At 41.3% G+C, this 16,716-nt stretch overlaps 1 protein-coding gene and 1 non-coding gene across 5 annotated transcripts; both read left to right on the top strand.

Moving 5' to 3' along the window:
• The first annotated feature begins 4,132 nt into the window (after nucleotides 1–4,132).
• On the top strand, nucleotides 4,133–16,605 carry cryzl1 (crystallin, zeta (quinone reductase)-like 1). Of its 4 annotated transcripts, none has more exons than XM_021321613.2 (13): nucleotides 4,133–4,356; nucleotides 5,443–5,520; nucleotides 7,786–7,858; nucleotides 7,973–8,017; nucleotides 8,588–8,656; nucleotides 10,160–10,293; nucleotides 10,397–10,508; nucleotides 10,661–10,681; nucleotides 14,080–14,178; nucleotides 14,233–14,366; nucleotides 14,464–14,569; nucleotides 15,891–15,936; nucleotides 16,057–16,605. In XM_021321613.2, exons 1-13 carry the CDS (start codon nucleotides 4,291–4,293, stop codon nucleotides 16,151–16,153), a joined length of 1,080 nt encoding a protein of 359 aa, XP_021177288.2. In that variant the 5' UTR covers nucleotides 4,133–4,290; the 3' UTR covers nucleotides 16,154–16,605. The 4 variants fall into 4 exon arrangements, with proteins under 4 accessions (XP_021177288.2, XP_012728294.2, XP_021177290.2 ...); XM_012872840.3 differs by having other exon boundaries at nucleotides 4,134–4,356; nucleotides 14,251–14,366; XM_021321615.2 differs by lacking the exon at nucleotides 10,661–10,681 and having other exon boundaries at nucleotides 4,134–4,356.
• Nucleotides 8,901–9,089, top strand: LOC118557253. Its single transcript, XR_004927750.1, has one exon. It is a non-coding gene; the product is annotated as a U2 spliceosomal RNA (small nuclear RNA).
• Nucleotides 16,606–16,716: the final 111 nt, after the last annotated feature.

Genomic DNA, 16,716 nt, shown 5'->3' with positions numbered 1-16,716 from the left:
AGGCAGCTTCGTCAGACCAAAGAGGAGGCCATCAGAAGTGAGAACAAAGTCCTGTACAACCAGGCCAGGAACACACTGACTGAAGAGATCACAGCAGCAAAGAGATGCTACGCTGCAAAGCTAGGAAAATAAGCCATGCAGCAACCCTGCATGAGTGTGGAAAGGCCTGCAGACAAACAAGAGACCATCCCCCAACTCTACTAGTACCCAACGACTGGTTGATGAGCTGAAAAGCCAAAATTCATGCCTGTCTGATGCTCCAACACTATCCTCAACCAGCCCCAACGGTTTCACCATCCTTCCTGAAAATCTGCGTTGGCCCTCTGGCCCCCATTGTCACACAGATCTTCAACAGATCACTGGAGCTGTGGGAAGTTCCCTCCTGCTTCAAACGCCCTACAATCATCTCGGTCCCCAAAATGTCCTCCATCACTCCATCTCTAATTATTACAGCCCTGTCACCCTTACAGCTGTAGTAACAAAGTGCTTTGAAAGACTGGTACTGGACCACCTGAAGGACACCACAGGACCCTTGATGGACCCCTGCATTTTGCCCTTAAGGCTGACAGGTCAGTGCATGATGCAGTAAACTTGGAACTGCATCATCTGAGCTTAAGCATTTCTGAGGTTAAGTATTGGACTTAAGCTCAGCTTTTAACACCATCTTCCCAGACGTCCTTAGCACCATCCTTACTGTGCCAGCCTCCACCTGTCAGTGGATCACAAACTTCCTGACTAACAGGAGATCAGCAGGTTAGGCTGGGGAATTCATACCTAGCACCCAGATTATTAGCACTGGTGCTAATAGTCGTGCGTACAGTTTATTATTGCTTAAGCACGATTTTGAAATCATGGCATGGAACTCCAAAACAGTACACACAAATAGCACATCCACAATATGCAGAACACCTCAGATCCTGTGCAAAATGAAAAACTATATACACATTTATAACAACCTTATGAAACACATTTCATAAGGCTTTGTTTGGTTTTAACTAGGGCTATACAATTTTACCAAAAATCTAAATTGCAATATATTTCAACCATAATTGCTGTAACAATTTAATTTGGACATTCTCTGCATTAACTACAAGCAAAAAAAATTGGCTTGTAGATAAAGTTTGTAACAAGGACCATTTAAAACAAGAAATGTAATCTTAATCACAATAATATTTAAGAGAATAGCTTTCAGAGTTGGATGTCAATCCTTGTTGAACATAAAGTGCAACCAACAAACACGTCTATGTGTTCAACAGTTTGATAAGTACTTAATGCTGTGGTGAGATTCCTGAAAGTTTCTGGTAAAACAGTATGCTTATATAAACTCTAAAACAAATAATACAATTAGATTATCTCACTGCTGCAACTCTCTTCCTTTCCATGTGGAGACAAACCCACTTTAAACATATTACCAACACCTAAAGGACGCGTCTTCTCCATTGTTACGTAGCAACAATTTGCAGACTTCTGCGATTTGGAAATTGCGTTGTTTTTTTTACTGTGATCATATTGCAAATGTGATTAATTGTTCAACCCTAGTTGGAACCAGTTACGCACTGCTATGTTTAACTTAAAACACTGACTTCTGTTGATTATATTATTGTAAGCAGCTAAGCACATAGAGGGAACACATACATACATGGTAAAATCACCAAATAAGATCAATGTAGCAGACTGTTGAAAATGTGATTAATTTCTCTTCATATAATCAATATCAGTCAACATACAATCACAAAACATGTCCCAACACTGTAAGCCCAGAAAATAGACAAAATACTTTACTACCAGAACAGGTTACAAGTACTGTAAAGAAAAAAGAAGAAATCTGAATAAAATAAGCACTACACATCTCTTCACCTAGCTGGATTGAACCAAAGAATTTCATCATCGTAGGCCATATCCTCATTTGGTAAGTCAACGTGAGAAGAACAGTCTTGAATGACGGATCCACACTGCAAAAACGGAACTAAAAATAAGTAAAATGTTCTTAAAATTTGTGTTTTTGTCCTTGATTTGAGCAGGTAATTAAGATGATCTGCCAATAGAATAAGATTTTTGCACTTAAAATAGGAACAATTCATCTCCATCATCTTATTTCAAGTGCAGTATATCTAATTATCTTATTTTAGGGGTCAAAATACTCATTCCAATGGCAGATAATCTTATTTACCTGCTCAAATCAAGGACAAAAACACTAATTTTAAGAACATTTTACTTATTTTTAGATCCGTTTTTGCAGTGCAGCCTTGCACAGCTGTGGTGTAGATTTGGTCACAAGTCCTTTCCATGGCCTGAATGAGGGACACGTGAGCCTGGGCCCGGAGATCGTAAACCTTCCCTCGTCATGCTGAGAATAACTCTTCAATGGAGAATACGGTGGAAGGTACAGTACTGTAAACTGGATGCTGTTGAAACCAGTTCTGCACCAGAGCAGAGTGGTGGAAAGGCTCATTGTCCCAGATGACAGTGTGTTACATCTGGTGCATTTGGTTAATTACTCTGACGAGGTTGTGCAATCAGTCCAAAAATGTGATCTGTGTTGTAAGGACCCATACTGGCATAACGGTGGAGGACCGCATTCTGTGAAATGGCAGCACAAAGGTTGACGTTACCCCCACCTTGCCCTGGGACATGAAGTATAACCCTGTGGCTCCTGATATTTCTGCCTCTCCTCCTTACTTCACTGTGACTGAACCCCGTCTCCTCTATGTAGATGAGTTAACATGGGATTTCCTCAGCCTCCATCTGTAACACACTCTGAAATACAGTGACAGACGTGATTGTGTAGTTCATCATAGGTCTAGTATGCAGGGAATTTGCATGTTAAAATGGTAACGTGTGCAGGATGTGGACAATACATAAGTCCACACTCATGCCACAGCTGTTTGGTCCTCTCGGAATTCTGCTCAAACAGAACGCGATGAAGTAGTTTAACTTGAACTTGATGTATTTTCAGGATGCATGCAAGTGTTGTCAGAGAGTCCTAATAAACATTATTGAAAATGTCATCACCAATAATGTCGGCTTGAAGTTCTGAGCCTGATGGCAATTATTAGCCAAAAAACATGTTTATGATCTCTCTCTTATTCGGGTGTGAACATGGGCCCCCTTCCTCCTTTTCATTCTTGGCCCTCAATACAGAAGAAAAAATATGAAAAAAAAAAACATGTCAGCTACAATAAAATTGCACAAGAAAAGGTATCAAAAGTGCTGATATGGTATATATAACAGTAAGCAGCTGCTCACTATAACTGTCAGATTTATTTTCACCTGTTTTCTTATCAAAATGACAGATGCCACTGTAACTCTGCTAAGATTAGGCTGCACTTTTAGTCCAGCCTCCCTCAGCGTCAGTGCATGGTTGATGACATGATAGTATTTATTTTATTTGACAAATTTGGTCCTCTTCTTCTTTAAGGACGTTCTCCTCCTGCTTCAGGTCTTCCTCTTTCTCAACCTCTCCCTCCCGCTCGTCCTCCACGGATTCGCCCTCTCACCTCGCTCTTCTTCTTTTGACTTCTTCCATTTGGATTGAGAGTATATGAGCTCACCTGCTGCCTTTTTGTAGTGCTCAAACCTGATTGGTGCGTTTACAATAAAGCAATCATGTGTTTGCACACCTGACGTGTCTGGCCCATGGGTGTAGACAAGCGTGTTCAGCAAATCACTGTGTATTGTTCTGCAAAAAGGTGTGAGGCAGGTCCAAGGTTTTGCTCCTTGAGTGTATGGTGTTGATAATTATGTAATTATTTTGTTTTTAGTGTTTATGCAATTGGATTTTTTTTTATTATTAAAAATAAATAATGAAAAGCCCATTAAGATTTCCTGGAAGCTAGAAAGGTTTAAAATGTGTTGATAACGTGTGTTTTTGAGCAGTGTTGCCAGATTAGGTGGTTTTCAATTTTTTTCATTTGCTGAGAGAAGGTGAAATATTGAGCGTAAATGCTGTGAATGGAGTTTAAATAGAAGTGATTCTCCTCATATTAGGCAGTCTAGGTTATATTAAAACAATCACGGGAGAACAATTGTGTGTTTTTTTTCCTTCTGTTTTTTGGCTGGAAAACCTTGACCCTATCTGCCAACGGTGCTTCTGAGCAGCCCATCCAGTAGATGGCGGTGTTGTTGTTGGGTTAGTTTACCGCCGCAGTAGAAGAAGAGGTCAGCTGATCCAAGGTAGCAGCATCTGGAAATCAGCAGCTCTGTCTTTTCTGCTTCTATCTCAACATTGTTGCTGGTTTTCTTTTCCTTTCTTTGGTTTTCCGTCTCTGTGCATGAATTAAAGGCGGCAGCATGAAAGGTTTATACTGCCGAGCCGCGGAGGGCGAAGCTGAACCCAAGTTTGTTATCCAGGAAACGGTGAGTTGGGCTTTAGATTCAGACGTTTTATATATATATATATATATATATATATATATATATATATATATATATATATATATATATATAATTTAAATTTTTATTATTATTATTAGTATTAGTATTATTATTTTACTTCAGCGCATCAAACTGACAACTATTGCTACATTTGCTTGTCTGTTTTAAAATCTTTATCGAACTGAACTCCCAGGAAGCATCAATTTATGCGTAATATCACTGAACTAGTTACCGTTTCTGGCGCAGCCCCAGTTTTTAGTCGTGGTTCACACGGCTTTGATGGAGCCCCATGTCCTCCCTCCATCCCTAACCCAGTGTTGAGGATCACCGTCCTTTCCCTTCCCTGCTTTGTTCGCTTTGAGTAAATGGATCAGCACCCCTGGTATGGGCCTGGTTTGCTCCAAATTGTGCTGGTGGTGAATTACAAAAAGAGGAGGGAGTTATGAAAGTGAGAACTACAGTGAGAATTATCCATCTTCAAATAGGACAAAGATCTGAAAAAATAAATAAATAGATACATTAATTTGGGCTGGGATAAAGCTTTTTGGAAATCTCTGGCGTTAACTGTGCTGACAGATTTTGGACTACGCTTAAATGTTCCTTCTTTAGTTTTTCCATTTCAAAACAAAATCACAAAAAGGAATTTACAGAGTTCTTTTGTTTTTCTGATTTTAAAACATAAACGTAAAACTGTAAATCAAAGTAATTACAAATCCAACTTGTTTGATTTTTGCTTTAGCTATCTAAATCTAAAACAAAATTGTAATTTTAATAACAAAGAACGAACTGTACACGGATTTTCTACACAAGAAAACTTTCTTTTAACTCTACCAACTTTGCCAGGAATAGTGTCCAGAAATCCTGAATTACCCTAGAAACAAAAAAAGCTGTGGTTTCTCTGCAACTTCCTGAGGGACACATAATATTGGGAGTGTATGCATCTAATTTACCCTTTGTGTATGAAATCCTCTCGAAATTCTAGTCTTTGCTCCTTTTTTGTTAATTCAGTGAATTTAATTGCTTTAAACATAATTTTAATGGCCACATTTTTCTTTCCCCCCCCTCCAGACTCTGCCAGATGTTTTAGGCAGCCATCAGGTCAGAGTGAAGGTTAAAGCATGTGGACTCAGCCCGCTGGATTTCAAGGTAAAATAAATGATGCCCAACTAAAGTATGAAGGAGTAGAGGAGAAGCCGCTGAAATGTATGTGGATGTATTGTTCATAAGAGCACAGGAAATGTTTCTTTATGTTTCTATTAATAATGATTTATTTTTTGTTATTACTTACCGTTTCCAATAGAGCCAGTCTGGTGGAAATGGGGCTACATGTCCTGCAGCACTGTAACCTGCCATATTTCTCTGCTGCTCCAGACAATACCACAGCTCCTCTCTCTGTCATATTTTCTCCGGAACACGATGGAGATCGCTCTGACCTTCTCTGTACTTCCCCATCAACATCCTCAATGCATATACTACATCTGTAGGGTCTTTTTCTTGGCATGAAACCATGCTGCTGCTCACAGTCACTTCTGACCTTAGTCTAGCTTCCACTACTTTCCCATAACCATTGTTTGGCTCATCAACTTTATTCCTCTAAAGTTGCTCCAGCTTTTCATATTACTGTTCTTGAAAGTTGGCACCAGCACACTTCTCCTCCAGCCATGTTCTCGCTCTCTGAGATCTCATTGAAGAGCCTAGCCAAAAACTCCACTGCTGTCTCTCCTCGCGTATATCATCAGGACCAACTGGCCTCCAGTTCTTCGTCCTGTCCAATGCCTTCCTTGAGTCATCCTTGCTGATCTTTGCAACTTGTCAAAAATATCCATACGCTGAAAAGTATCGATACTCGAATGCTGTATGCGGATACGATACTAATTTGGCGTGGTATCAATACAAAATGTTTTGCATACGAGGGAAAGGAAGAAGGGGAACCCGGAGATCTTGACCAGCCTGTGTGCAAACCGCGCTTTAAAGTTAAACGTATTACTGATTAATGTTGTGTGATTAGCTGTGACTAGCATGCTACTAGGCATGTGTCATTTGGGTTATATTTAGCATTTATTTTCACACTTATTTAAGTAGCATCTGTGCTTCTGTTGAGATTGAAAAAAGTGAGTTTTTCACATTAATAAAATATTTTTTATGCCTTTTAATTATTTATCATGTTTTTATTCCCATGGTATCGAAAATGGTATCAAATATTTTCTTGGGTATCGATAACAAGTTTGAAACTTGAGTGTTGTAACAACTCCACTTTCTTATCCACCATGGTCCCTTCTTTTGGTCTTTTTCTCTCATTTCTTCCATTCATCCGCTCTTCAAAAGGACTACTTCCATCTTCCTATCACACCGGTTGCAGCTGTAGGTACATTTCCACCTCAAAGCAAATGAGCGTGTTCCGCCATGTCTATTTATGTAGGACAACACAGTGCAGTCGTTCATCGTTATTAGAAGATGGCGGTCCATCAAAACCCCACTCAGAGCCAGTGTTGTAGTACTCGAGTCCGAGACTCGAACTCGAGTCCGAGTCATTAGCTAAATTTAGAGACTCGTGACTTGACTTGGACTTGAGCACTGATGACTCAAACTTGGACTCGGACTCCTACATTCAGATCATTCTGACTCGGAAATTGAGAAAAAGACTCGACTTTTTTTTATATCATTAGGCTATAATTTTAATATGTCATTAGAATATTATTTGGTGTATGATTTTAATATCTAAATTATTAGTGCAATGTGGTGGAGTGTGGATTTTTTTTTTTAGTTTAAAAACATATAGGCTATGCTTACTTTAGTGCGGAACTTGGACTCGACTTGATCAAGAAGGACTCGACTTGGATCAATAGTGACTCGACTCGGACTTGACTCGGATTTTTTTTTAATGACTTGGACTTGACTCGGACTTGAACACTGGAGACTCTAACCTGGACTCGGACTCGAGGCATAGTGACTTGACTACAACACTGGTCAGAGCTAACTAAGCTTTGTACAGCGGGATGTGCAGTGGATATATTCCCCATCTGAGCTCCGGTGGGTTGCGGGAGGTGGATGCAGAACCGTGGAGCGGGGGAAGAGGAACAGGAAGTGTGAGGAGCGTTGCGTGAGGCAGGTCAAAGGAGGGCCGCAGAACCGTAGGGTCGGTTAGTTTATGTTGACCGGATGGTTTTCTACCAGACTGGAACTTTACTGACCGTTTTATGTTAACCCATCCACATTTTCAGTGTGGTCGGCCCAGCTGGGAGTGGGCTCTGCAAACAAACACCCAACCTCGCCGATCTGATGAGCTTTGATCTCGTAGCACTTCTTGCAGGAGCTCCACCCATCTTGTTTTTGTGTAGATTTGATTTAATATTATTGCCCGTGGATGGCTGATTTATCCATTAATGAAGAAACTCATTTGTCCTCCTCCAGCTGATTGAGGAGGTGGGCATCCAGAGGGAGTTACTTCCTGTTGGCAGAGAGGTGGCTGGGGTGGTCCTGCAAGGTATCAAACGCAGTGTTTACTATGCTTTATGACAATAGCTGATATACAAGTGAATGTGGAGCTTCCTCTGCACTAGTTTCACTGGTCAGATTGTGTTTTTTTTCTTTCCTACAGTTGGACCCAAGGTAACCTTCTTCCAGCCGGAGGATGAGGTCGTAGGTGAGAAATGCTTTTAAATCAAACTTGGGCTCTTAAAGCTAGGTGAGGACGAGGAATGGGAGGGAGAATGATTGAATATTGAGTTATTGTCTTATTTATGGAAGTGCTGGTTTTTGGTTTTTGTTCATTTCCAGACAAATATTTCAGTTATTTTCTAGATTTACCCTTTCCAAGTTATTTAACCAAACATTTTTTTCATGTATCTTTTAGTAGTGGTACTGTATAATCCATTAAGCTTATTATTTTAGCATTTAATCTCCGTGTCTTTTTTAATGAGTGGAATGAATGGACAATCCTTTTACGTACGCTCTCTGGCCACTTTATTAGGAACACTTTGTTAGTACTGAGTTGTACTCCTGTTTGCTTTAAGAACAGCCTGAATTATTCTTGACGTGGATCCATCAAGGCATCAGGAACAGTTGTCAGAGGTTCTGGTCCATATTGACCGTCAGACAGTAACTGCAGATTAGTCTGCTGAGTATCCATAACGTGACTCTCCCGTTCCACCACATCCCAAAGTTCCTGTATATAACTCTTTTGTAATAAAATTTTTCTGCTTTCATTCTTCAGGAGTTCTTCCTCTGGACTCCCCCTGTTCTGGACTCTGTGAAGTTGTTGACATAGATGAATACTTTTTAGGTGAAAACACACACACACACACACACACACACACACACACACACACACACACACACACACACGTTGGTATATATTTTGTTGTGATACTTGTTTCAAATATTAAGGATTGTGCATTAGCTTCCATTAATTTTTAACCTTTTCTGTGGCCTAACCCTAAATCTAACCTTTACCAATATTTACCTAATCAGAAACTAATTGACACCTTAACCCCTAACCCAAAAAAAGCGAGGACCATAAAAAGGTCCTCCTTACTTTAGTTTTGGCTAAGATCAAGTGTAGTATCTATTCTTATCAGTTTAATATCTGACACATCCCCCACCGGAGACCATATATTAAATTGTTTTCTGGAACTGGGAGACAGAATAAGGGCTTTCTCCATCTCTTTCATTCATAAACTTGGTATTGCACCACCTTCAGGAGCAATGCACTTCCTCCGCAGGGAAGTGGTGGCCTAGTGGTTAGAGCAGTTTTCTAGCATTATGACAAAGCTGCAAGTACCCAGTTCAATCCTCACAGACTTCCACTATGGGTCCCTGAGCAAGAGCCTTAGCCCCAGATAGCTCCCCCGGGCGCTGTATCCAAATGGGATGGTTTAAATGCAGAAAACAAATGCAATGATAAATAAAGATTTCTTCTTCTTGAAATATATTGAATCAAAAGAGCACAAGAGAAGAGAGAGGAGGTTCAGCTTAGACACAAGGGTTCCTCCGACCTAGGCAGCTGAAAAAATGGATCTTTCATCTGCACTCTATGCTCATTAGATCTAAGGTGAAGCTCGGCTGGCAGCCGGACAGAAATTTGAAAGCACCGTGAGTGCAAAAACTCCATCCAGTCTCTGTTCGTACTTTTGTAAAGGATCAAAAAACATAATGATCTAAGCGCTTAGAGGTAGAGAACCTGTGAAACGTGTCGGTAATTGCAACATCTACAATTAAGGGTATTGTAGCTGTTGTTACTGAGTTCATCCAGAAATCCAAATACTTGTCATAATAGAGTACCTTGTAAAGGTATTTCTACACCTTCAACCTTTTCATATTTTGTCACATTTGCATTAAAAATGTCATTGCATTTTATCTGGAATTTATGTTCTAGACCCACACAAAGTAGTGCATTATTGTCAAGTGCAAGGAAGATCTAAAGGGTGGGATGTGGATTTGCGTATGCGTCTACCTTTACTTGGACACACCTAAATGAAATACTGTGCCACCAGTTGCTTGCAGCAGTCCCCTAAGTAGTAAGTAGAGTTAACGTGTGAAATCTAATCTCTGTCTAGATGTCGCTGTTCTGTGAAGACCTGAGAGGTTTGTTAGAGAACAGCAGGAAATAAACAGCACGTATTATTTTCCTTCTGCTTTACAATTATCTGAATCCTTATGACAGAAGATCCCAATAAAATACACCAAACTTTGTGATTGTCATGTGACAAAGTGTTAAACTGTTTAAGGGTGTGAATACTTTAGCTGAACCTCGTGAAAGCCGAATATTTCTGTTTGTCCTCTGCAGTTCAAAAGCCAGAGAAGCTCAGCTCGGCGTGCGTGGCGGGAGCGCTGCGTGATGGAGTCTGCGCTTATACTGCTCTACACACACACGCTCGCATGGCAGCAGGACACACACTCCTGGTCATGGACGGCTCCAGTGTATGTAAAACCACTCAGGAACGGACACATTATCAGTGTGAGAATGACCGGGATGCCAGGGAAGTGGGATTTAATTATGATCTTGTTTCCTCGTGCTGTGAAGCCTTTCGGCCTCATGTGCATTCAGTTGGCCTGTTATCACGGAGTGAAGGTCCTCACGACGTCACACTCCCCACAGAAACAAGCCTTCCTGGAGCAGCTTCGGCCCAGCGTAGGTTTGTACTTCCCAGAGCTTTCCAGGCCGCACCTCATGTCACTGAATGCAATTTCTTCTCTTTATGCAAAATGCTGAATTTCCTTCTTCACTCTCCACTGTATATTTGCTTCCTTTACTTCCCTCCTCTCCTTCCTTCAAATCTTTCCTCAGGCCTTCAGGATCCTTTAGTAGGTGAGATCTCCCTATTTCTTTTCTTTTCAAACCCTAGAGGTACATCTTGAAAAATTAGAACGTGGTGAAAATGTTGAAAATGTTTTGCCTTTCGTTTCAGAAAGTGAAGCTCATATTTTGTAAAGCTTCACCAAGCATAGAGGGAAATATTTAAAACCTTTATTTCTTGTGTTTGATGATTATATCTTGAAGAAAATTAAAATCTGAAATTAAATTTCTCAGAAAATTAGAATATGACATAAGACCAGCAAAGAAGAAATTAACAGAAATATCAGGCTTCTGAATGGTATGTTCATTTGTATGGCATCAACACCTGGTTGGGGCTCCTTTTGCATGACTTGCTGCATCAATGCAGCATGGCAATTGGTTCAGCTGAGGTGTTCAGGAAGCCCAGATTGCTTTGTTAGCTGCCTTCAGGTCATCTGCATTGTTGGTTCTGATGTCTCTCATCTTTACCGGCCAATACTCCTTAGATTGTCTGGGGTTCTGGCCGGCGCGCATTGAACCTAGGGTTCTTTTCCCAGGGGGTAAAAACAGTTGGGCACAGCATAGCTGGTGAGTCAGATGGGATGTATTTATGGCCATGTTCGTGTGTGTGCATTTGTCAGAGTAAGATCATGACTTTCCAGTAGCCCCCCTCCATCCATTAGTCATAGATGGTGTGTTTATCAGCCAGTTCAGTAGTGCACTGTTCCAGGTCAGAGTGGGGCAGAGCGTCTTGTTTACACAACATCCAGGAGAGTTTGATATTACCAGCCTTCAAGGCCGGCATTGGGCGAGCCAATTCAGATAGCAACAAATAGATAGTACAGTTAGTGCAACAGAGTTGGTTGTCTGAGCCCCGGTCAGGCAGTGTCTGTAAGCGGCGTCATGGCTGAAGGGAAGCGCTGTCCTGATGTTTCTTTCCATTGTCTTTACCACTCTCTTTACACATTTCCAGTATGAAGCATTGCAGGCCCCAATCTAAACAGCAATGGTCAGTATGCTCTCTATTGTCCCACTGTAGAAAGTGTTGAGGATGGGAGGGGGAAGGTTTGCTCTTCTCATCCGACGCAGAAACTGCAGACGCTGCTGTGCTTTCTTCACAAGATTGGAGGACCAGGTCAAAGTGTTTGTGATCTGCACTCCAAATCAATCAAATACATGGTCATTGGACCAGCCTTTCGTACCTTTGGCAGTGTGGGCTGGTACCAAGTCCTGCTGGAAAGTGAAGTCAGCCTCTCCATAAAGCGTGTCAGCAGAAGGAAACACTTGGACCAGAACCAGCAGATGATATGATACCACAAATCAGCCCTGATTATGGAAACTTCACTTCCTCTTTGTGAGGCTGCCCCAAATTCTCGAATGGATTTTGGTTGTCAATCCTCTTAAGACTGTCGTTATCTCTGGTACTGGTGGACTTTTTCCTTCCTCTCAACTTTATGAATTTGCTTAGATGCAGCTCTCTGAACAACCAGCTTCTGTAGTAATGGTCTTTTGTGGCTTCCTCTCCTTGTGGAGGAAGTCAATAACTGTCTTCTGGACATCTGTCCAGTCAGCAGTCTTCCCCATGATTGTGTAGGCAATAATAGGGCCATTACATCACATTTAAACAATGAAAAGGCTGTTTTCATATTGGTGTTATGCAATATTCAAGTTTGAGACACTGGCTTTTAGATTTCCATTATCTGTAAGTCGTAATCATCTAAATTATATAAAAAGTTTGAAAAATCTTGCTTTATGTGATGAATCTATGGGTTTCACTGTCTGCACGGAGACATTTTGAACTTTTTCACATTTTAATATTTTGAGATGTACCTGTATGTGCTTGCCTCCTTATAGGCTTTCTGTAGAAACTGTGTCCACTTTGTTCATGTCTGCTGACATGTTCTTTTTTTAGTATTTCTTTTTTTTTTTTTTAGTATTAAGTTTTTGTCTAATCTATATTTAATGCGCTGGAAGTCAGAGGTGCAAAAGTGCTCAAATTATCTGCTGCCACCTTGTGTTAAGTAATAAATACGGCATACAGTTAAACAGTACAAATATAGCCAAAAGTTTGGATTATGTTGTGTTGCACCCTGTTTTTTTTTCAACGCTTAAATAATATCAGACAGCAATATTCTTAGTAAATACAGCCAGCAGTTTTCAAATGATATTTTAATTTATTGAGGGAAAACAGCGATCATAACCCACCTAACCCATATGAAAAAGTCATTGCCCCTTAAATCTACTAACTGGTTGTGCCAGCCTTGGAATCAGCAACTTTCATCAAGCATCTGTGATAGCTGCTAATCATCTTTTCACATTATCGTGGAGGAGTTTTAACACACATTTCTTTGGATAATTGTTTAGATTGGCTACCTATGCTCCATTGCCTTGTTTAAATGCTGGAAAGCTGAACAAAACCACCCTCCATTTGCAATACTGTTACTCCTCTGCTGATGAGAATGATTGTGTCTGTTGATAACGCAGCAAGCACTCACAATTTATTCAGATTTTATTCTGAATTATGAAAAAAAAAAACACAGCACCATCTACTGGCTTGTACTGATACTTCCAAATTTATCCAAATTTCCATCAATGCATTGCATTGCATCTGGGTTCCATCGATTTATGATGGTCTTCCAGGTCTTGAAGCAACAGACCAGCCCCAGACCATTATACTACCACCACCATGTTTGTCCAGATACAGTCTTTGGCCTGTCTCTTTCATATTGTCGACTCACAAACTCTGACCTTAACCAGGGAAAGTGAGGCCCACAGTGTTTTGAATGTTCTAGGTTCTTGTATAACTTTCTGGATGGCTGTGATTTTTCTTTTAAAGCTGCAGTAGGGAGTTTTGAGAAAACTGTGGACCTAAAACCTTGAACAAGGACACCTTACAGGTCCCTCCCCCTTGCTCTCTGCTGCTGCTCTGACCCTCCCTCTCCCTCTCCAGCTCCACAGCAGAGCCCGCCGTGCTGCTCCAATGTTTACCTGTTTTTGTTTCCTGAGCAGGAGCCACTCCAGAAACTGTCAGTTTTCCTGTAAAGCAGCTTGTTTCTCCACCATTTCTCCTCACGTCTGGAGCTTTAATATAATTTTCGATTTTCTTGGAACAATTTGTTCCCAATACTAACTTTACACCAGTCTTTTGCTCCCCATCTATTCTTGCTGTAGAGTCTGATTCTAATCTGGGTGTTTTTGTTGGAGTTGAGCGGCTATTTTGTGGCAAAGTCTTTCCACAAGGCTGTTTTTCTACATCTTCTCCATAATGTAACAAGAATTGGGAAAACTGCTGCGAAGCTTTGCAAAGCAACATTTGTGTCAGTGCTGAAATGTTTAGGTCGGACTGTAGGACACAGAGACATTTAAATTCATTCAAATGCTTTGTTGAATCAGCGTCTCTGCATGCTGCGGTTGTGTTTTTGTCGTTAAAGCCAGAGTTATTCCGGTGCATAACGGATCATCAGATCTGCTGTCGGTGGTTCTGGAGGAGACGGGAGGACTGGGAGTGGACATAGTTGTGGACTCTGAAGGTGAAAATACATTTCAGGATGTGTTTGAAAACTTGATTTAAAAATGAAACTTAGGACGTTTGTCATTTAAAGTTCGTCTGCACGGAGGAGAGGAGGATGAGGAGGAGAAGTTACTCCCTCATAAGCATGACATCATCAGTGTACTGGGAGTGGGCGGGCACTGGGTCACATCCCACAAAAACCTGCAGGTAAGGCTGGCATGCAGTCAAATCGCTGCAGTCGCTGCTTGTTTAGACTTTGCTCTAAAGAGACACGTGAGCTGTGATGTGTTTGTTCTGTCTGCAGTTGGATCCTCCAGACTGCAGGTTGCTGTATTTAAAATCGGCCTCCGTGTCTTTCCTCAACCCCGAGGTCTGGACGGCTTCATCGGCTCAGCAAGGACGATATCTCCGTATCCTGTCCTCACATCTGCAGCCAAAGGCTTACAGTGGCGCTCAGATGTTTACATACACTCTTCGTCTGCCTTGATCTCAGGATAATTGAATTTGTAATGATTCATGTGAAACATTTTTTTATCATGGAGGAATGATTAGACAACAAACAACTTTAGTTAACCTTAGAAACAATAATTGGGTGCGCACATTTTCATTTATTGTGGATTTTATCTAAATCATACATAAATCCACCCCCACTGATAATACAGCATGGTCTTTGTAGCCATCAGCATGGCTGTGTCAGAACCAGTTTCTTGGGCATAGTCCACGAGTTTATAACTGGGTTGAGGGTAGGATCCTTCCTCGGAGCTTAATGATGGCCTGTTTTCTATTCCAAGAGAAATTTAGATGCAGGGTTGGAAGACCCAGCTCGACGAAATTTCAACCATTTAGCTGCTGATGGAAGTACAGTTGAAGAAATGCGAATTACTCCTCCTCCTCCTCATTATCTTTTTTGTGCAATGCACCAGCCACCACCATGCTTGATGGTAGATAAAGTGTCCTGAGGTTTGGAAACCTCGCTCTGACTCTAAGCATTCGCCTTGTCGTCTTTGACACTGCACCATGTGGCCATGCGTTTTATCCGCAGTGAAAGGAAACGGGTTAGGATCTCCTGGAAGCAGCAGACCTCGAGCTGGTCTTAAAGCCAGAAGATGCTGCCAGAGCACTTTCAGTGGAGGCTGCAGACCCCGTGCCGAACACCTTCAAGCTTGACTCAGACTTGTAGCTGCGCATGTCAAAAGCCAAATGTCTTCTGGAGGAAGGTTTTCTGGCCGGGTAAGGCAAAGATTGGGCCGCTTGGCGAAGTCAAACCTCAGAGCACTGCGCCAACTGTCCAGCATGGTGGCGGTAGCGCCAGTAGGTTAGCTGCTCTGCACATAGTGGCTGGGATGATGAAGAGGACGACTAACACCGGGAGCTAAATGGTCAGAACAGGAAAATGACCCCAAACACGCAGGAAAACGTTACGCTTTTTAAATGCTGCCAACCCTGAACCTACTGGAAATGAATGAAGTATTCCTAAAAACAGAGACCATGCCTGGGATGACAACCAGTTTGAGCCTAACATTGGAGGAGATGTGTGTCAATATTTAACCCTCTTTGGGGAAAAAAAAGGGAAAAATTCACTGAGTCTTTGGTAAAAATCGCTTCACCCTGTTCCCACGCATCCTTAAGGGTCCAAAATAGGTGCATTTATGCTAATGATTAGTGTATGTAAACCTCTGGCCCAGGCTGTACCACCCTTGATGTTAGTGTTTCTTTAACCGTGCTTTTCAGATATTCTGAGGGACATTGTGGAGAAGATGTCGGCTGGAGTTCTCAGGTAGCCCTGAAAGACGTGCCGGTTTCTCTGGCATGGCATGTGATATTTTATCCAGATACATCAACACATCACCAGGAGACTGTCCAGCATAATCACATCTAGCGTCTCTTATCGCTGCAGACCTCAGACGGAAGAGGCCGTTCCTCTCTACGAAGCCACAGTTGCCATGGAGACTGTCCAGCGGCATCCCAGGAAGAAGGCCGTGGTTCAGCTCTGAGGTGGAACCCAGTCAGTGCTGGTCCCCGTCTTTCACATAGTCCACACTGGAAATGAAGTCATTGTGAGCAACAGTTTAGACTACATTAACACCCAGAAGCTCCTTTTCCAGAGTCAACACTTCACTTCACTGCAGTTATGTACAATATTTGATCCCATGAAGATTTTACAATTTGTCCACATGGAGGTCAAAGGCAATTAAAATAAACTATCCTAATTAAATTGGTTTTCTCTTTTAAGGTTTATTTCAGCCTGTAAAAACAGATTCCAGGACAGTAAGGCATCTTTTGCTCTGGATATTTGTTAAAAATATGATGGTAATACCATAAAAGGACATGTAGTGTCCGCTGTGAGGAAATGCTTGTTTGTTACGTTCAGTCAAGGTAGGTTAGGGCCAAGTGAAATTAATCTGAATGGAATTAATCGTATTTTTTTAAATAAATTTGATAAAACAAGACAAAAGCTACTTGTTTTTAAGAACCAGATAAAAATCCAATCTTTCTCTGTTTGAAACTCATAAAGTTTAAGGTGATCAAATCATTGCAACGATGAAAATAAAGGTGG

This window comes from Fundulus heteroclitus, chromosome 22 (genome assembly GCF_011125445.2).
Source record: "Fundulus heteroclitus isolate FHET01 chromosome 22, MU-UCD_Fhet_4.1, whole genome shotgun sequence".
NCBI lineage: Eukaryota > Metazoa > Chordata > Actinopteri > Cyprinodontiformes > Fundulidae > Fundulus > Fundulus heteroclitus.
The sequence above is the reverse complement of the archived record's forward strand: the minus strand, read 5'-3'. Positions and strand labels throughout refer to the sequence as shown.

Excerpts from the sequence above, each read along its gene's own strand:
- cryzl1 (XM_021321613.2), top strand. The coding sequence starts at position 4,291 with ATGAAAGGTTTATACTGCCGAGCCGCGGAGGGCGAAGCTGAACCCAAG. Across the intron at positions 8,018-8,587 it reads GCCGGAGGATGAGGTCGTAG|GAGTTCTTCCTCTGGACTCC; the intron begins GTGAGAAATGCT and ends TTCATTCTTCAG. Across the intron at positions 14,367-14,463 it reads CATCCCACAAAAACCTGCAG|TTGGATCCTCCAGACTGCAG; the intron begins GTAAGGCTGGCA and ends TTCTGTCTGCAG.